The sequence below is a fragment of the Melopsittacus undulatus genome, chromosome Z, assembly GCF_012275295.1.
Source record: "Melopsittacus undulatus isolate bMelUnd1 chromosome Z, bMelUnd1.mat.Z, whole genome shotgun sequence".
Classification (NCBI taxonomy): Eukaryota; Metazoa; Chordata; class Aves; order Psittaciformes; family Psittaculidae; genus Melopsittacus; species Melopsittacus undulatus.
Window position 1 is genome coordinate 82,072,485 of NC_047557.1, and position 20,941 is coordinate 82,093,425.

Below are 20,941 nucleotides of genomic sequence, written 5' to 3' on the forward strand. Positions count from 1 at the left end.
AGTGCCTCCCTGGGGCACACTGGGTGCTCCATGGGTGCTACTGCCTTCACTCTGCTGCATTTCTCAGTTCAAGCAGGTACAGCTTGGGGATAAGATGGACCTGGCCTCCTACCTGCTGAAACCCATCCAGCGAATGAGCAAATATGCCCTACTCCTGAAGGACCTGATCAAGGAGTGCAGCGAGGCACAGGAGCAGGAGCTGGGATACCTCCGTGCTGCTGAGGAGATGGTGAAGTTTCAGCTCCGGCATGGGAATGACCTCCTGGCCATGGATGCCATCCGCGACTGTGATGTACGTTATTATTCTCCCCTGCCCGGTGGGTGGAGCCACTCATCTTCCCCTTACCTAAGACTTAGGGTCTGTGGATTGTATGGTGAGCACCCCCTCAACTTCCTACAGTGAAGAAGAGCCAGTACAGCTTAGAAGGACTACTGAGGCACAGGGCAAGGGAACAGCAGGGCTTGGAGGTCTTGGTCTGTTAGGACAGACACTGTGGATGCTGTTGGTTTGAGCTGGGTGAGCTGCTTGTCACAACACGCTCCCTGGTGCTTACTGGTGAGGTGTGGCAGCCTGGCGGCCCTTGCAGATTCCATCCTGCAGACTGCCTCGGGGCTTCCATCTCTTCTGAGCTGGTGATAAGAGAGTCAGCCAATTTGCAAGAAGGAAATTGAACAGATGCTGATGCCCAAGGTAGGCCAAAATCAGCTAGGTGGGACTTGAGGGAGAGGCATGTGAAGTGCAGCACTAGAGGATGATAAACCCCCAGGCTCAAGGTGCAGAAAGGTGGATTTGGGGAAGGAAAACCTGAGGGACTGGCCTCCTGACCCAAATGTGCTCCTGGCAGTTTGAAGGGACTTGTTTCCTCTTCATATCTTTTCTTCCCCCTAAAAGAAAGTTCTGGCTGCTGCCTCCAGTTGTCACCCCAGAGGTTTGTCACACATCTGCTCAGCGTGACAGGAGAGGGTCATCTGTGGATTAGGCCTAGGACAAAGGCACAACTCTCCTCTGAGCTCTGAGCCACTCGTTTCAGCCTTATGTGGCCTCCAGCAATACCATACAGCCCCACCTCTTCCAGGAACCCCCCTAAGATGGCACATAGTTGCCACTTCTTCACCACAGCCACATGGGACCCTGCTATCTGTGGCTGCCCAGACCTGATCCTGTGGGGTCTTACCAGGATGTGCCCTGTGTTCAGGTGAACCTGAAGGAGCAGGGGCAGCTGGTGCGGCAGGATGAGTTCACCATCTGGCTGGGCCGTAGGAAGTGCCAGCGACATGTTTTCCTCTTCGAGGATCTGATCCTGTTCAGCAAGCCAAAGAGGATCGAGGGTGGCTTTGATGTGTACATCTACAAGCGCTCCTTCAAGGTAAGGGCAGCCCTGCAGCTACCTCTTGTGCAGGAGGCATCCGTGGCTGGTTTCCTCATGGACCCATGGCTCTGAAATGGGAAGCGGGAGCACCTTCAGCAGAAAAACTACTCCCATCACTGCTAAGTGTTTTTCAAGCCATGCACTGAATCCAGAATGGAATACTTCACACTTTGATGCATGGGCCTGCTCTGTGCTATGAGATGTGGGGCCAAGGTCTTCTGAGGGGATAGGTAATGTAAGGGAAAGGCAGTATGTGCATGGCAGGGAGGTGGTGCTGACCCTGAGTGAAGTCCTGGGAATTGCCTGGGCTGTCTCTGCTCAGCAGCATCCAGATAATACCTACTCCTCTCCAAATCCTCAGGCTCTTTCCTGTTGGGTCTGCTGAGCTGAGGGTAGCTCTGGCACAGGGTGTAGGCAGGGTTTACCCTTTCTGCTCCTTGTGCAGCCCTAGTTGATGCTTTTCTCTTTTTCTGGCAGACAGCAGACATTGGTCTGACAGAGAACTCTGGAGATAGTGGCCTGCGCTTTGAGATCTGGTTCCGAAGGCGGAAGTCTAGTGACACCTACATCCTCCAGGCCAGCTCAACAGAGACTAAGCAGGCCTGGACCAGTGACATTGCCAAGATCCTGTGGCAGCAGGCAGCCCGCAATAAAGGTGTGATTCCTTCCTGGGGTGTCTATGCCGCAGAAGGTGCGGGAGCCCTGTTCAGCTCATGCTGTCCTGAAGAGGTTTGGAGCATGTTAGCAGGCAGCTCTTTGCAGCAAGTGGCTGTGTGCTGGTATGCAGCCTCAGGAGCATGTGCTGAGCTTGGCTGCGCATGTCCCTTTCCTGCCCTTCATCCCCAGGGAACCTGACCAGTCCAAGGTCTGTGTCACTGTAGACAGCCCCTGGAATCAGTGGGAGAAATGAGAGATACTAGCACCGGGTTCCCTGCCCTGTGAGCATGGGCTCTGCTCATGTAAGGCTTCCTGCTCTCCCTGTGATCTGGGCCACTGCTGGAGTGGCAGCTGCCTCAGTCGAGCTGGCTGAGTCTCTTCTCTCCACTGCAGGCTTCCTGATTGGTAGGACTCTCATAGGCAGCATGGCACTGAGCTACTGTGCCAGAGCAGGGCATGACTGCTTGTCCCTGGAGGCTCCTCAGGGCTGGGGAGCAAGGGGAAGACAGATCTTATTTCAATAGCTCAGGAATAGCCTGGCCCAGGAGTGCTGTGGTCTGGGGCTGCATAGTGCCTGTGGGGAGGGTTGGGGCAGCCTCATTGTGTGGTTGTGGGTCTCTTCCTCCCCAGAAATCCGAATGCAGGAGATGGTCTCCATGGGTGTGGGCAACAAGCCATTCCTGGATATCAAACCCAGTGAGGCAGCTATCAATGACCGTGCTATTGACTACATCATGAAAGGCAGAGGTGAGTGTTAACCATGCCTTCCTCCTTGCTCCCTGTGAGCTGGGTAGGATTGGTACTCAGGCTTCTTTTGTATGTTTTCTGGCAGGTGCCAGGACCAGAGCATCTATCGCGGTGTCTCTGTTTGACCATTCCAATCCCTACAAAAGGACACAGGCACAGCTCTCTACTGGCAACACCCCTGCTGCATACAGCCCTTCCTCCTCCTCCCTTCTGGGGCCCCTCAACCTCCACATGTACTTGGACCAGGCTCTGCTGTCTGGCGTCCTGGCTCCCAGCCGCCCCTTTGACGTCAGCACCTGCATTGAGGAAGATGAGCTGGAGCATGAGACGAGCAGCCAGCCCTCACTGAGTACGTATGAACCCAATGCTCTGCAGCTCATTCCCACCTTTTTCTGTGAGCTGTGGGGTCAGATCAGGCTCCTCTGCAGTCCCTGTCTTGTCTTGTCCCTGACCTTTCTGTGCCACCTCTGTCTCAACGTCCAAGTTGGGAGTTAGGTTGGATGCAGGGATTAGTAAAGCACTCTGTGATCTGCAGCCATGCCTGTGGGAAGCTTGGTGGTGGTTCTGGGGCTGCTGTGGCCTTGAAGACCAGTGCTATGTCTCTGACCCTTTGGTACAGGGCACTCCAGCTCTTGCTCTCAGCAGCCTGGTCTAGTGATCCCTGGCTTCCCCAGTGTGAACTTCCCTGGCCAGTGCCTACCAATCTCTAGCATCATTTGCCACACTTGGGTGATTTTGTGACCTATGGCTTTAAAAGGCACATACAGGAGTGTGGCTTATCTGTGGGCTCGTGTGGCCAGTGCCTCTGCAAACAGACATGTTATCAAGTGTATATAGCATAGACCTATAGGCCAAAATCATGGTTGTCAAGGTGGCCTTCCTCTCTTTCCTCCAGCGACAGAGAGCTCTGAGTCCTCACACTGCATGTCAGGCAGCGGCTCCAGCGGCTCTGACAGTGGCTGTGTCTCCAGCATCCCACAAGAAAGCTTCTGTGAAGATGTAGGCTCACCACCGTACATGCCCCTTGGCTCACAGCACAGCTCTGCGGTAGTGGAGAAGCCCCGATTCCCCAACAGGCAATACGTTTCTGCAGTAAGTGCAAGCAGCCAAAATCCTCTCTTCACTCTGCCTGTTCCTGCAACTGCCACCCCAGCTCAAGCCACCACTTCTGGGGAAACTGAAGATGCTGCTTTTGGTCTAGGGGTCACTGTGGGGAAGTGACAGTGACCAGAGAGACTTAACTTCCTCCGGGATGGTTGAGAGCCCCTCTCCTGTGGAGCCTCCTCTTTGGTGGCCAAGGTCCTCAGGAAGGTGCTCTGGAAAGGGCCTTCAATGCTAGAGGCTGCATGGGGAGGGGATGCTGCACACACAGGAGCTATGATGCTGTCATGGGCTGGGGTACATGCGTGACCTCCTGGGATGGATGGGGCTCTGCTGCAGATGCTGCTGAGCTCCTTTCCTGGGAGGTTTGGGCCTTTTCTGGGGAGCAGTGAGATGAAGGAGCAGGAGCCTTTTGCTCTGAGCTGTCAGTGCATCTCCTGTTACATTCCTGAGAGTTCTCAGCCGCTTCCCTTCCCACTAGATTATGTCCTGATGCTGTTGTCCTCTAACCCTGTACTAATGCTGGCTTCTCTCTTCTGCAGAAAGCAGGCCAGGTCACCATAAGTCCCCCAACAATAGTGTGAGCCCCTCTGCACATGTATACCACCCAAGGAAGCAGAGTTGTAAGTAGCCCCTGAAGGGGATTTTCCAGCAGGTCTACATGCTGGTCAGGTTTGTCAGGGGAACCTTACCCTCAGCTTCTCAATTAAAAGTTTTCCACATGCATTCCTGGCTGGTCTCTGAGCTCTGATTCATTTGGTCAGAGAAGACCAGCTTCCATAGAGCTGTCACCTCAAACAGCCCATCTGATGCCTCCCTGGCTTGAAGCAGAAGCAAAACAAGCAAAATCCCTTCCAGGCAGTAGAGAATTAAGTACCACCTTAGTCACTGGTGTTCAGATGAGCTGCTTTCCTCTGAATGCTGGCCAGCTGTCTAACCACTAATCTGTTTCTTGTGGCTGTTTGCTAAAATCCTGCTCTTAGTTATTCCCTCTGACATGCCCTGAAGAACCCACAGTATTGTCCCCAAGCTGGATTTATCCCACAGTTTCCTTTGAACTTCCTAAGGAAACTGCGCATCACCAGGTGGAGGAACCTGGGCCAGGATGCCCAGGGGAGTAGCTGATTTCAGGAGGATGCCTTCCCTGCCAGGAAATGGCTGTTGCTCTGAGGAGGGAGAGCACTGGTGTGGGTGCCAGCCTTTGGAAAGTCATGTCATGGCCCACTCACATCAGCCAGCTTCTGCCTTAGCTCCTTCCTCTCTGGCCTTAGGGTTGAGCCTCCCTGCTCATAGAGAGCAGAGGGGAATGCACATATGGGAGGCAGGATCAGGGCTAGAGGGCCAAGGCACAGGGCACTAGGTGGCTGGTAGGTTTGGCACTGTGGGCTGTGATGACCACACAGGCTCATGTCCACAGGTACAGGAGTTAAAACCAGCTAAACAGAACCAGCCAAGGTTAAAATGTTATACCCTGAGCTGCTGGGGGAGTCACAGCTGGGGCTTTAGAAGTGGCTGCTTCTAGGACTGAGCCTTGGGGCAAGCTCTGAGGTGCAGATCTCCTCACAGGGGAAGAATCATGCTTCTCCTGCAAGTCTTTTCCAATAAAACACTCCTTCCCCACTCAAACACAGCTCTGACAAACACGGGATCTCAAGCATTTTCCAAGATCACCAGGACAGAGGGACCGTGGGTCCTGCCCCATGGCGGGAGTGCAGCCGGTCTAACCCATTGCACGCTGCTGTGTTCCAGGTTTGATTGCCATTTCAAACTCCCTGAAGACCTCTGACCGTCAGAATGAGACAGTCTTCACCTATGAAGATACATTTTTTTTCTTACACATTATCACAAACAGCCCCAAACGTGACCTATGGCTGGGGGGAAGTCCCAGGAAGGTTTCTTTCAACTACATGTAATAGCTTTGGTATCGAATGGGGCCTTGGGGATTCAAAATATGTTTGCCTGATATTTATGAGTAATAGTAACATAGCTGTTTGGAGATAAGGAAAAAAAGTATTATTTTTAAAGCTATGAGCTGTACAGATTTTGTTACAAGTGATTCTGTTACTATTTGTTCTGTAAGCTGCACGTTTTATAAAGTTTTTGGAAGGGCATGAAGAGAAACTTAGGTATTTAAGTAAAAGTAGCCTAACTTTCTGTTTCGGGGTTATATTGGCCTGGAGCTCAAGATTTAACGTCCTTCCTTATGTTCTAAATATGTCTATCATAGCAGTAATTTATTTTCTTGGCTTAACACTTCTGTTTTAATAAAAGCAATTTCATTGTTAAGGTGAATTGTTTCTTCAGATGATTCTTCCAGTGCCTCGGTGCTGAGCTGTGGTAACCTCCTGTCAGCTTCTCAGCTCTCCCTGTGCCACTTCTGCACTAACCAGCTGCTGGCTAAACCTGCACATATTCCTGAGAGAGGGGAGAATTCCCAGATGCCAGTGGAAAGGCCAAGGCAGAGCAGGGAGCAGCCAGCAGATGTTGGTAGGAGTGTGGAAGAGGGGATGGTCTGAGGTCACAAAACTTCCAGCTCTAATTTAAACCATTTCCCAGTGTGGCTGCTGTAATGTCCTGCAACTGCCACATGTCCTCTGTGCCACATGGGTCAGGTCCCATGGCACAGGGTGCAAGTGGCAGAGTTCAGATCCCGTCATGCCTTGTGGTGATGCACTGGGTTTTGGGGTGATGGGGCCTGACCACTCACATTGCCTTCACCTGAGCCCCTCTCCACGTACTCCAGTCTGTAGCTGTGGCTTGTGTGAGGAGCTTGGCATACTGGGAGCATCCAAGACCAGCAGGTTTGGGGTGTGATGGGTTGATTATAATGCCAAGCATTTCCTGCATATTGTTTGAAGCAGCACAGTGTAACGGGAGCCCTGTGCTCCAAAGCGACCCAGGGGAAATTAAAATGAGCATTTTTGGAAACCATAGTTATTTGCAGCTAAGTTCCTGTTGATTTACTTCTGGTTTGTGTAGTGCTGTAAGTCAGGCTCATCTGGTGTCTGTTATGTTCAGCCTGAGGAAGAAGCAGCAGCAGTAACTTATGGCCTGTCTCAGCTGTTAAACCTCACAGGTCACCCTGAAGGTGCAGAGCAGTCTCCTTCCAGCCTGGGACCTGTGTGCTGTACATAAATCACTTGTTTGGTTTTAACAAGATGGATGTTTTTAAACTTTTGGTCTTTTTTCGACAGCAAAGAGAGCACAGTTTGAAACCTTGGTACAAAGTTGTGTGGGAACAGTTGGACAGGGAAGATTTCAGAGGTTACTATTTTAAAGTAATTGCTGTATTAGTGCAAGAGTCTTGGGCTGTCAGGACACCACTGTCTCATGTCACAGGAGAGAGAGAACTTAACTAATGCAACAAGAGGAATATGAAACTTCCTGAATTTCTCAGTTTAAAGATTTCTGCGTTGCTGGAAAAAACAGTCACATTTACCTGACACTGTTTCTTCAGGGTTTGATTGGTTTGTCTAATAAAGGTTTTTTTCTTTGTATGATCTCATTTGCATTGTATCTTGATTTCAGCATGGGCTGCAGTGGAGAAAGTGGGTGGGCTCAGGGGACAGTGGTTGTTGAGCCATCTTGGAATACAAGTCAGGGATTGACATGAGGGTTTTCAAGCCAGGGTGGTAGAGTGAGACTGATGGGGTCTCACTGAAGTTCACATGGTTTTCCAGTGTGGAGTATCAGCCCAGTGCAACAGCTTCTCCACAGCCAGGCAAGGAGGGAGGTGAACACTGGGCCATGGCTGGAGAATCACCAGGAGCATACAGGCAAAGCGTGTCCTGTCTTGCAAGAGATTCATCTTCTGTTAGATAAAGCCCACATGCTGCTGATCAAGGTATGAGAAATAAAACCAAAGGTGGCACCTGCTGCAAAGGTTCCTCCCTACACAGAGCTGCTGTTCAGAGTTGGAGAGCAGCTGAGCAAAACTCATGGAATCCTAGTCTGGTGTGGGAGGGAAGGGACCTTAAAGCTCATTCAGTTCCAACTCCTTGCCACGGGCAGGGACACTTTCCACTAGAGCAGGCTGCTGCAAGCCCTGTCCAAACTGTATTTGAGCACTACTAGCTCTGTAGTCCTTGGGTCTTCTTTTTTCCCATGTGGGAACTGGCAAATGTAGTTGCCAAGCCCCTGTCCATCATATTTGAGAAGTTGTGGCAGTCAGGAGAAGTTCCTGCTGACTGGAAAAAGGGAAATATAACCCCCATTTTCAAGAGGGGAATAATGGAAGACATGGGAAACTACGGACCAGTCAGTCTCACCTCTGTGCCTGGCAGAATCTTGAAGCAGATCATCTTGGAAACCATGCTAAGGCACATGAACAATAAAGGGGTGGTTGGTGACAGCCAGCATGGCTTCACTAAGGGCAAATCCCGTCTGACCAATCTGGTGGTCTATGAAGGAGCCATAACGGAAGAGCGACTGATAAAATCTGCCTGGACTTGTGAAGAGTTTTTGACACTGTCCCACATCCTTAGGAGATCGGTGATCAAAATCATCTCACTTTGTGATGACTGATACAATTTAGAGACCTTATAGACTGATGTGTGTATGGAGGGAGCATGCCCTCTCCTCTGAGTATCCCTGTCCCTCCATTCCATCCTGCCGCAGCTGAGACGTCTTTTCCAGCACCAGAGCAGAGCTACCAGCAGAGGGGGCAGGTGGAGCATTTTTCAGCTGCGCTACTCAACTTTAGCTGTCCCTGCCATGAAAACCCCGCAGAAATCTGCAGTGATCTGAGAACATTTTCCTTCTTGCTAAAGGTGTGCACACAGTGCTCCAGCCTGTGCAGAACCTTCAGTACACGTGTCTGGCACAGCAATCAAGATAAAAGCATACACACTGAAAGGTATATACACAGAAACACATTTCTAAATCTCTAAATACCAGTAATTTATGTTTAGATAGTTTACTTCAGGGCTGAAAGGAAAAGTTTTAATTCTTTCACACAATATTCTTGTGCAAAGAAGACAAGTCCCCATGCTTGCTTCCCTTCTAGCTGTCTAATAATGTAAAAGAAAAGCACAAATTCACTGTGCTGACTTAAGTTCAGCTGGCAAAAATAATTTCCCAAGTCCTAGAAAGTTGAGATCTTGCTGAAACGTTTGCCCATCTCCATGGATGAGAACACTTAGAGGACAGGGGCAGCCACCACTTCCCTGGGCCACCTGTGCCAGGGCCTCAGCACCCTCACAGGGAAGAACTTCTGCCTAAGAGCTCATCTCAATCTCCCCTCTGTCAGGTTAAAGCCATTCCCCCTTGTCCTGTCCCTACAGGCCCTTGTCCAAAGCCCCTCTCCAGGTTTCTTGCAGCCCCTGTAGGCACTGGAGCTGCTCTAAGATCTCCCCTTAAGGAGCCTTCTCTTCTCCAGGCTGAACCAGCCCAGCTCTCTCAGCCTGGCTCCAGAGCAGAGCTGCTCCAGCCCCAGAGCATCTCCATGCCCATAGACAACAGGCTGGCTGTAAGGTTATGCTGCATTTATTTACATTTTATTACTTCCATTTGAATATTGAAGGAAGACATTTGTCATATGTCACTTGCTATTCTGTGTAACCAACTCAGTATATGTCTAGAGCAGGTTGTTCCAAGGTTTAACCAGAAGCATTGCTTGATGACAATTATACTGACAGATCTTGTTGAATAAGGATCATTCTGTTGTTCCCTAAGAAGGTTCAGTCTGCATGAAAACAAATTCATCCTAATGGGACACCACTAAATTCTCATGTGAACTGGGGAAATAACAATTCTGCCTCCTCCCTATTCTGTAGCTGCATAAACAGACATGTTAAATGTATATCCATAATAAACAGTTAATTCACTACAAGTGTTTTGTATTGTAATTACAGTGTAGGTTTGTATTGTGCCACTGAAGGCTCTGTCCGTGCTTCTTGCCTGGACGAAATGTGTATTTTCATACATTAATATTTGCATTTCTTCTAAGTTTAATCTAAACATTGAGTTTCTTTTGGTTTCTAATTTTTTTTGTGAAATTGCCTCGAAATTGCTATGATACTTGATATTTTTAACCCAAAACATCAACACTTTGGACTTAACAGGAACATTTTTGGATTTTCTTTTAGGCCTCTGTTTAAAGATGTAGTATCTCCAAATAGTTTGGGAGAGGAAGACTACCAAACCCCAGTAGTCTATTGTATTAGGAAACTACACGCATGTTTAACATGAGTTTGTTGTGGCATGTCCAGGAACGTGTTCTACCAAATGAGAATTCTTGCATTTTCTGGCTTTAAAGTGCTTTTCAGGGTAACCTTATTAATTCATGAAGGTATTTTGTGCACAAAGTCATAACCATGACCCTAAAGTTACTTCATACTTAATATCCTGCAACAGCACAGAAATATTTATGCCAAGTTTCGAACTAATTTATCAGTCAGTAAAAGATTAGGAAATTGAAACTGTTAATCCTTCCAGTATCTGAAGGGGGCCTACAGGGATGCTGGTGAGGGACTCTTCATTAGGGACTGTAGTGACAGGACAAGAGGTAACGGGTTGAAACTTAAACAGCAGAGGTTTAGACTGGATATAAGGAAGAAATTCTTTACTGTTAGAGTGGTGAGGTACTGGAATGGGTTGCCCAGGGAGGTTGTGAATGCTCCATCCCTGGCAGTGTTCAAGGCCAGGTTGGATGAAGCCTTGGGTGATATGGTTTAGTGTGAGGTGTCCCTGCCCATGACAGGGGGGTTGGAACTAGATGATCTTAAGGTCCTTTCCAACCCCAACTGTTCTATGATTCTATGATCATTCATATCACTGAGCCAAGCATCAACTCCCCTTTCTAGCATCGAATTCCAACAGCTTGTCATAAGATTGTTATTGAAAAGATCCCAAAAAGTCCTTCAGGATTTCTGTTGGGCTTTTGGCTATATCTATTGTTGTATACTTTTAGGCATGCCGGTGTCTGTCTTGAATTCCAAAACTAGAATAAAAGGAAGTGCCATTAAGAATCAACTTGTCTTTTTTTGAAACTAGGAATGGCTCTAATTATATTACATGTTCTTACAAATATTCTCCACAAGTTCACTCCAGTTACTTTGAGGTACCTAAAACTTTGGAATCTAGTATTTTTTCTTGTCCATATGCAATATTCCCTGGCATACTTTGGTAGATGTCAAGTCCAGTACTGAATGCATTAGACTCTTTCCCATTGCTGCTTTTGATTTTGGATTGAGTTGAAGTAATAAGTAGAAAAACTTTATATATCAGATTGTAGATAATTTGAAGGGGAGAAATAGAACTTATGTGTCCAGCCTGCAGGCACACCAGTAGCTGAAAGAGCACCTCTGAATTCCTGGATGGTACAGAAATGTACTGGAAACCCATCAGAGATTCCTCCTAACAGACCAGAATCCATAGGTAAGTGTCCTAAATTGGCAAGTTCCTTTGCATCCTTAGGAATGCCCACAGGCTGCTGTCCACTACTGCAAGCAAGGAATGTTTTAGTCTCTCGAAGTTTATTTGGTGTAATAATTTTTCATTAGTCATCTGTATTTTAAAAATGGGAAACCCCACACAAGTGTTTGTGCTGGGATGTGGGGCTTCATCCTGTTCTGATATGTCTGAATCCCTTCTTATGGTATACTGTTTCTGTCTGTCTTCAGTAATACATCTTTAACGATCAGCATCTTCTCATCTTCTGTGTTGGGTTTGATTTTGCTATCTGCCAGTTTTAGTTCATTAGTCAAGAAACAAAGCCTCTTCAAGGTGGTTTCCAGAGTACATGTACCTAAATTTAGCCACTTGAGGCCCTACTTATTTGGGTTTTATGACTGCAGTGGGTTTCTGATACTAAAATGCATTAAAGGCATCAGGTAGAACTCTTTTAGCAATCAGTAACTGAAGTAGATGAAGCTTACATGGCGCTAGATTCAAATAGGTACAAACAGTTGCTCCATCTTGCATCTTTTCATCAGTAAGAAAACCATGTTTCCTTCAATAAATAATCTCCCAGTTTCAAAGACAGACAAGTGCTTTCCAAAGCACAGCAGGATTACTTATCTCCCCCATCACATTGTATTCCACCCTCTGTGAATTCAGTTAAGGTGAAAACGAGATGGAAGTGCTGCACTTTCACTCTGCCAGTCCTCTGCTGTCAGCATGCTGGGAAACACATGTTCCAATGCACAGAGGAATGGGACTAGAGAAAAAAAGCAGCCAAACAAACAGGAAACCTCTTACATCTCTCAAGATGCTGTGATTAAATGAACCTAAATCCTGTGTTTTCCCCATCTTTAATATTGTGTCTGCCCATGGCAGAAGGTTGGAACTAGATGAGCTTGGAAGTCCCTTCCAGCCCAAACCAGTCTGTGACACTATGATTATATTGTCTCCTCTAGCATAAACCTTGTCTTTAAGATTGAGTTTTCAAAGACGAAGTGCTCCCTGTTCCCATTTATCTGCTGTGTGTATGTCCCTATGGGACTAGTAACACTGAAAGGAATGAGAACCAAGACCTGTGCAGTGAACAGAAGATATCAACACATATTTACTATGTTTTATTTTTATTCACAAATTAATTTATTTTCTTCGTTCAGAAGATGTTGTTGCCTGATGAGCTTGTAGTTGCTGTGAAGATCTATAGAGATAATAGAATGTACATAGCTCTCTATTTTCTTCCTTATATGCATTGGTTTTAATGTTATATTGTGAAATTGCGTATTTGAAATGGAAATCATATCAATGTCAGCAACACTGAGGTGAGCAGCCTTAGCAGCTGGTTTCCATAAATATTGAAAATAGTGGGAAATAGGATGGCGATGATAAACCACCGACCTTCTAGGGAGCAGTTTTGACCTCCCTTCCTGGCAGGCTGCTGCGCCATGGGGTCCCTCATGATGGAAGGGAACAGAGGGTCCCCACCATGGTACCTGCTCTATGCCATGGCACTGGGGCTGGTGGCTCAGCCACCCATATTCTACTCAGGGATAGCTCTGTGTGGGCCTGCACCTCTCTGGTATGACAGCATCCTCTTCCAGCACACCAGGTACCCATCCTGCCTCCAACATCAATACAACCTTTTAGAGAATCTTAAGTTATCTGATGAGTTTAAAGTTGAAGAGGAGCCCTGTTCTCAGCAGCCTGTCCTTTTGTGTCCGGGGTATTAATTTTCAGCTAAACTTTCAGGTAACTATAATAACAGGAGCTGGCATCTTGCTATTTTATTGTAGGCTGGTAAGACTAAAATGCCAAACTAATATATGTAACCTCTTTAATGTCTACGTGGTCTTAAAACTTAAGATTTACCATGCATTTAAAAGGGGATTTTCAAAAGCAGTTAAATCATATGGCACAGAAAAGCCACACTGCTATGTCTAATCCAAGTAAGAATGCAGACTTCTGAATACTGGGTTTGAACTGTGTCTTTCAAGATGTACTTCTTCATGTTGTTAGCATTATTGCTCAAACTTACTATACTGGTGTACTGGTTTAATAGAGTCTACAGCATATAGTAAAATGCTCTGATGTCAGTCATAAGGCTAACCATTGAAACACATTTAATACACCCTTTTAAAAACCACCCACCTTTTTCTTTCACCTGCTTGTCGAGATTTGAATGAAGAAACCCAAAAGAAATCCCGGTGACTCAGTTAGCTGTGCTTCAAGCCTGCCACACAATGAGATGCTCAGCCCCGTGTATTTGCATCAGCCACAGACTGAAAAACTTCCTGCACCTTGAACCAACTTTAAATTCAGCACAAACTGACAATGCCCAGTCCATAGAGTGATAGAAAGGTCAACAGGAAGGTCAAGCATACAGACAGCTCATCTCTGCCAGTCACATCTTGTCTGCACTTGCTGTTGGCACAAGAGAATGACCCAGTGTGGGAGAAATACCACACTGAAAGCATTATTCAGAACTATTGTGGATCATTTTTTGATGATGGCTCCATTGCAGTAGCTTTATGTTGGATTGTTCTCTGTACAAAAGGATGTGGAAAGTTACAAGTAAAGATCAGCAGATGCCAAAGACATTTGTAGAATTCTCATTTCCTGCCTTGTACTCATTAAAAATATAAAGCAAGCACAAAAAAGTTAGTGATTTCCTCTTCTTCTGGATAGGAATTGGCTGGAAACTCACTGGCTTCCTCTTGCTGAAAATATTTCTGAAGCTGAAGAGCTCTGTGCTGGTTTGGGCAAAAGGGACACCACACACTACATACCCTTGGACAAAGGGGCAAAGCCTCTTTCATTGGTAAATGGAAGGTGGTTTAAAAGGTTCTCTGAAATGACAGACACCATCAGACAGCAGAGCTCATAGTAAGTCAAGATTTCTCAAGAGCTCTTCCACTTCAAAGTAGCATGAGCAACATTGCCTGAATACAATCAAACAATGATCTACATCGACTTTTAAGTAACAGTTACTGTACAATAACCTGAAGGACTCACTGACTGGCAGTGTCAGTTCTCCTTAGCTGAACTCTCCATTGTTTACTCCATTGCTTTATAAAACTGCCTGTTGCTGATCAGTGAACACTAGAGCAATAACATTAGGGTTTAGGTGAAATATAGAGCAGGTTTACACTGGATTTAGGCAGTGCTACTCATGTTTTTTGGTAATTTTACTTGCTAAAGTTGCCAGTCTTAATCAGCACTGAATTAATTTATTGAATTCCTTTAGTAAGTTCCTTCAAGCTTAGACCATTTATATTACGTTTATCAGAAGATGTTCTACCTTAAAAATATGAGGTTTCTTTTGTCCTGAGTTTTTCAGTGTGGGAATGTTCTTGCAAGTCTTGCTATTAAACTAGAGAATCTATTTCTAACTTCCAGCCTTAGTGCATCCACATTTATGGATAGATATAGAAATACAGACACATTTAGCTCTTGCTAAAACTAGACCCCTAGCTTAAGTACTGGTTTCACTTTGGTTTATCCCCTCTTTTCCTCTAATGGATTTGTAGAAAAATCATGACAGCCCTCTCAGCCCTTGTTGTGGCTTCTTAACAAGAGTTGACATGATCCCCTTGTTAACCTAGTGATTTTCTCTTTTTACTTATCCTACTTTCCCCTTATTCCTAGAACTTAGGTAGGAAATGATCTCTGGAGATTGTTCAGTCCAACTCTCTGTTCTGACCAGGATCAGGTAGGTCAGGCTGCTCTGGATCTTGCCAAGCTTTCAGTATCTGTAAGGGTGGAGATGCTGCAGCCTCTCTGGACTGCTGCTCCAGTACTCGACTACCCTTGTGCTAAATAAAGTCACACATACGATTTCCTATGTTCCGACTTTTTTTCATTACCTCTTGGCCCAACACTTTGTACCTCCAAGAAGAATCTGGCTCTGTCTGCTGTACACCTTCTATTAGCCCTAAACAGTAAGATTCTCCTCTAATTTGCTCTTTTTCAGGCTGAGCACAAGCAGTTCTCTCCACCCCTTCTGTTATGCCACGTGCTCCAGGAAAGGAAAGTTTGTCACACTCTGTACAAGGTAATCCAGTCAAAACCTCCCCAGGTTTCAACTAATTCTACTAATTCAACTAATTCTACTAATCCCTCAGTACATTCTACAGCCTCTCTGGGAGTTCCTTGCTCCTTGGGTGGGAATCACTTTGTGACCAATGAGTGCAGACATCCCTTTGCCCCATCCAGGCACAAACTTCTGCTTGCAGGATCCTAACTGTATACGTCCTGTTGTTTATATGCAAATCTGAGTTCTCATTTTGTAGTAATGACCTTGCTTTCAGTTTAATCCACCCTTAAGGTCCACTGGGTCTTTCTGTACGGGCTGGTTCTCCCTCAGCCATCAGCATATTTCACCAGAATAAGGCAAAGGGGCTGATGTTCAAAATATTTTGTCCTGCCCCATGAGAAAAGTGTGTCTGCAGAAGGAATTGAATCTTACGAGTTCTTAGATGGCATTATAACCCTTGGGAAGGAGGGCTGGATCTTGGAACAGCAGTTCAGGAATTCTGTGCCATTGTTGTGTGGCCTGCCAGACAACAGACACCAGAAAAAGTAATGCTGTGACCCAAATGTCTTAGTGGAAAATGATGAAACAGCTGATAAGCAAGACCAGAGGATTAAAAAAGACAAGGAAATATGGAATATGGCAGCTCATTACTAGACTCATCTCATTGTTAGATGCAGGATTTTTAGTTAAAAATAATTTAAGGGGGACTTCAGATAAAGCTATAAGAGTGCTCACCAGTATGTTTAAATTTTCTCTGGGAACAAGGCCAGCATTAAAAAGAACATCAGTATGAACACAGGCTAACTCCGCATGTCCATATATGAATTATATACATAGATTGATACGTATGTATGAAGTGTTGATATACAAATATATCTATAAAAGAATAACCACATTCTGGGACTATGTGGCACCTCACTGAGGGGATTTTGCCTTTGACACTCAGGTTACCCCATGACCAGCTTGTGTATATTTCTGGAAGTCTCAGTTGGCATGAGGACAATTTTATTTACTTGCTCTATTAATAATCTTCCCAGGCAGCAACTGGGAGGCTGCTGCTGAGGAGGGTTTTGTGTCAGTGTTTGGGTTTGGAGCTCTGGTTTCTCTGCCATCTTCTCCTGGTAGACTTCGCCTCCAAAAAATGTTGCATTGTTATGGAAGCACCACTGGATGATTTTAGATGACACGTCAATTGGGGAGGGTAAAAGAAGGGATTTGGGGTGCTTCACATCACATCAGACTCTTGATCCAGAAGACTTGTCTTGTTTCCTACAATGGATCTTACTCTAACATAGAGTCAGGAGATGTGATGGCTGGGCTCCGTGAGATACCCTCCCAACATGTTCCACCTAGAGAAAAGCTCAAGCTCATCCAACCATGATATTAACCCACCCTGATCTCCTCAACCTTCTCAAACCTCTGTCTCTGTGGAGTAAGAAACTTGCAGGATCCATGAGGGCAGGAAGGTGGACCTCAATGGGCAGGAGTCTCTTTAGATTTTGTAATTCACCTTGGTCTGTTGGGCAAAAACCAGAATGAAGGTGTGTGGCTTTCCCAAGGCACTGGCTATATTGGTACCAATAATGTGAGCAGGAAGATGCTGAGTTTTCCCCTTCTCCATTCCATAGACTCATCCCCATGCTTCTTAAGCCTAAAATGCATAATGCAGGGATAGCATTGCAGATGCTGCAAAGCTAAAATCTGGTTCCAATTATGTCTTAAAAATAATAATAAAAAAATCCATAGAAACATTTCTGTTTACATTTATTTCCTGACATCACCTCTGCTCCCTGCCAAAATGCCTGAACATCTTTCTGTGTTTCAGATTTTACTGGATGCTTTTGGGGTTATTTTTTGCACACCTATGCAGGAATGCTTTGAAAATGTCCTTTTTTTCCTTAGAAGTGTGTTTCAAACAAATAATTCAAAGCTGTGACATAAGGGTTTGGTTAAACTCAAGCTCATTGTCATACATCATCCTTCAGAGGGCTCATCAGCACCATTGGAAGGGCTCCTAGAGACTTAAGACGTGCCGGCAAAACTGCAGAAAAGGGATTAATTTATCTTAACATTTGTGACTCTGTGACTGGGGGCTTTTTGTTTTGTTTTCTCTTGTCTCATCACAGGAGGATGCAGCAGCTGGGAAATGCTGGAGGAGAGCTGTTTATCAGCTTCCATGTTAGGAGAGATGGATCAAGCTGCTGCTTCTAGTTCCTGCACCTCAAGAAATCCAACACCCACCAAGAGTTGGCCAGGACTGATTAACAGCCTCCTGGACACCAAGTAAATGGTAGCTGATGTGGCTTTATAAGGCTCACAAGAACAGGCGCTAAGCAAGCACACACTTGTGCCAGTGCCAGCCTTTCTAGGAGCTTTGGTTCACTGCACAGCAGGAACAAAGTAATACAGAGCCAGAACCATCACAGGATGGATAAGTGGCTGCTGAAGGACCAAACCAAGCTTTCCTACTGCACCATACAGCACTTGTAAGTTCAACCTTCTCCCTGTGTTTCTTTCAGGTGAGTTGTTCTGCGATAACAACTATCTGCTTTCGAGGTGGAATTCCTGACTAGAACTGAAAAACCTCACCAGACTTCAGAAGACCAGGGCTCTTGTGCTGGACAGCCAGAGGCACGGGATGAGCACAGGTAGGGTACACAGCTTGCCTGCCATTGATCTGTGTTCCAGAACTCCTCTGGTCCCAAGTCACGTATGCTTCTTAGAATGCCTCTGCACTGGTGGCACATGGATGAATTCAAGGCTTTGACACATGAGCAAACTATGTTGGCGATCAGTATGATCATTAATGCACATTGTACACTGCAAAGGGCTGGAACTGGATAGAAACATTTAAACCGAGATATGAAAATGCCAGTTTGGTGAGCAGAAAGTCAGGGATATTGTGCGTGTAATGAAACTGCTTTTCTAAGAAAACGTATCTCAGGTCAAAACAAGAGAAAGAAAACCCATGAGGGTGCTGAGGCCCTGGCACAGGTTGCCCAGAGAAGCTGTGGCTGCCCCATCTCTGGCAGTGTTCAAGGCCAGCTTGGATGGGGCTTGGAGCAACCTGGTCTAGTGGAAGGTGTCCCTGCCCATGGCAGGGGTAGGAACTGGATGACCTTTAAGGTCCCTTCCAACCCAAACCAGGCTGCGATTCCATGATTATGAAGACTTGCTTTTTGCAATCACAGTGCTCTGCTGACATGTTTCCAGCTGCCTCAGCACACGCTATTCATTTCTTAGAATGGTTTCTATCAGCTATTAAGCACTGTAAGCCAGCTATGCATGAAACTGTAAAATGAATCAGAGCTATAGTTGGATTCATCTTGAAATACAGAGCTCCAAGCTGCAAACTGAGAGCTCTAACACTGTAAAACGTGACTTTGAATAAGTATAAATCAGCCTCTCAACCTGGGGAGAACTGCTGGTAGCAGCTTCACTCTCCTGAATGCACACTCACTATTTTATCTTACTTTTGCAATAGTCTCTCCCAGGTCTGTAGTGTCTACAGACAGTGCTGCTGCCACAGCTGACAGAAGAGAGCAGTCCCACTGCTCACAGAAGATATCTGGAGCTGAAAAATGCACCCGTTTTTAGACATCCTCACAAGGTAGAACTGCATCAGTACCACCAGCACAAGGCTCCGGTCAGTGCTGCACTTCAGAGCAATTATGGTCTCTGGACAAGGAACAAACAGGCATGAAATATGGGCTGTGTTCAGTATTATCTGGTTATATTGTTATATATGTTATATTTAAATGTTATATTTAAAGCTGGTGAATCTAATGCTGGCGCTTTTTAATTTGTTTCTCTGCATGTTCTGGCTTTTATCTGCCCCCATGTTCTTCCATTTCTGCTATTATATTAACATTTCTATTATATTAACAAAATGTGGAGATGACTTCTGTGTAATTCCATTTTCTCTGAACCCTGCTGGGAATATGGTAATGCAGTTAATTGAGTTCCCTCCAAGATAGCACTGAATCAATATTCCTGTGCAGTGTTGGCAACAGGCAGCTGGCCATGAAACATCTATGGTCCAACCAGTGTCTCAGGGCACTGGCTGCAAGGATTTAGCATCCTAGCCCCAGGTTTAAATGTTTCTCAGAAGAAACTTCTGGAAAGTGCTGACCCACCAGGATGCAAGCTGCTCCCTCGATCTTGTCTGAACACAATTTACAGCCCTCATCTACACGGTTTGTGAACACTTCCAGGGATGGTGACTCCAGCACTGCCCTGGGCAGCCTGTTCCAATGCCTGAGCACCCTTTGGAGAAGAAATTGTTCCTAATCTCCAGTCTAAACCTCCCCTGGTGCAGCTTGAGGCTCTTTCCTCTTGTCCTATCCCTTGTTCCTTGGGAGCAGAGACCAGCCACCTCCCGGCTCCATCCTCCTGTCAGGCAGTTGTAGTGTGATAAGGTCTCCCTGAGCCTTCTCTTATCCAGGCTAAACCCCCCAGTTCCCTCAGCTGTTCCCATCACACTTGTGCTCCAGGCCCTTCACCAGCTCTGCTGCCCTTCTCTGGACCTGCTTCAGCACCTCAATGTCTCTCTTGAAGTGAGGGGCCCAGAACTGAACTCTTTAGGGAAGTGACCCTGTGGGGTAAAGAACACATTTTGTGACTTGATAACCACTCAGCTGAGCCTTCCAGGCTGCACATCTCACTGGCAGGCTGGGACATGAGCCTGTGGGAGGGTCTAGGTTTGTCCAGACCAGGGAGCAGGTGTGTGTCCTGCAGGTGCCAGGGTCTGGCGCATCCCTCCACTGCGGGAATGGGGACCGAGAGCAGAGAAGGGGAAGCAACAAATGGGAAGGAGAATAAAGCTTTGCGTCTGAAGCTCAGATCAATGCAAACAACATAAGTACTGGCTGAGAGGCCTTCCACTGTGAGGGAATTGCTCTCTGGCAGCACAACATCTTTCTTGAGCTGGTACAGAGCCAATCGCTGAGCAAAGGCTTGGCCAGAGCAAATTCATTAGTGCAGGGGAAATGGCTGCAAACCCTTTCATTTGGGCTGTGTCAGTTTTCATCACAGAAAGTAGTTCTGCAGCTGACATTTGAAGGTATCTGCTCTCTCATCAGCCTGTGGCACCACTTCAAGCTTCACCAGGAAAACAGCCAGAGCTGCTGGACCCATGGAAGCTTCTGCATGTTGTGGTCTTCTCAGGAGCCGAGCACTTCAGCTTGGCCCCTCCTTGTCCATCCCATGCTCCAGTGCCAACCATCCTGGGGACTTCCATGCCCCCATCTCTGCTGGTCATGAAGGCCGGTATTTAATGGCCATATTTCTTGCACTTAACCTCCCTAAGAAGCCATGTGTTCACCTGTCTTCATCCACACACGGGGGCTGTGTGATGTATCTGTAAAGCAGATCACAATCACAGTACTTCAGATGCTCATCAACATCTCACTGTTCCCAGGAAGCTGTTCCCATCACATATGCGGAAGTGACTTCTTTTCAAGTCGACCTTAGGCACTTTGCAGCCATTAGGCTTGTGGGGTCTTTGCTGGCACTGGTTCTCCTGGGGCTGGTTTGGCAGCACTGGGAAGCCAGAGCATGTGGCCATTGCTAGCTGAGCTCATCAGGCAGCCATGTCCATATCCAGGGAACAGCAGCATACACTGGAGCTGCCTCCTTG

General features: G+C 46.5%; 1 protein-coding gene across 1 annotated transcript in view; it reads left to right on the forward strand.

The window, feature by feature from the left end:
- PLEKHG4 (pleckstrin homology and RhoGEF domain containing G4) overlaps positions 1-7,375 on the forward strand; it is a 78,128-nt gene extending 70,753 nt beyond the window's left edge. The window contains exons 17-22 of the mRNA XM_034073112.1: positions 68-292; positions 1,197-1,367; positions 1,848-2,025; positions 2,658-2,774; positions 2,860-3,123; positions 3,670-7,375. Of these exons, the coding sequence (XP_033929003.1) occupies positions 68-292; positions 1,197-1,367; positions 1,848-2,025; positions 2,658-2,774; positions 2,860-3,123; positions 3,670-3,995 (1,281 nt within the window). The 3' untranslated portion in view covers positions 3,996-7,375. The remainder of the gene's footprint in view (positions 1-67; positions 293-1,196; positions 1,368-1,847; positions 2,026-2,657; positions 2,775-2,859; positions 3,124-3,669) is intronic.
- Positions 7,376-20,941: the final 13,566 nt, after the last annotated feature.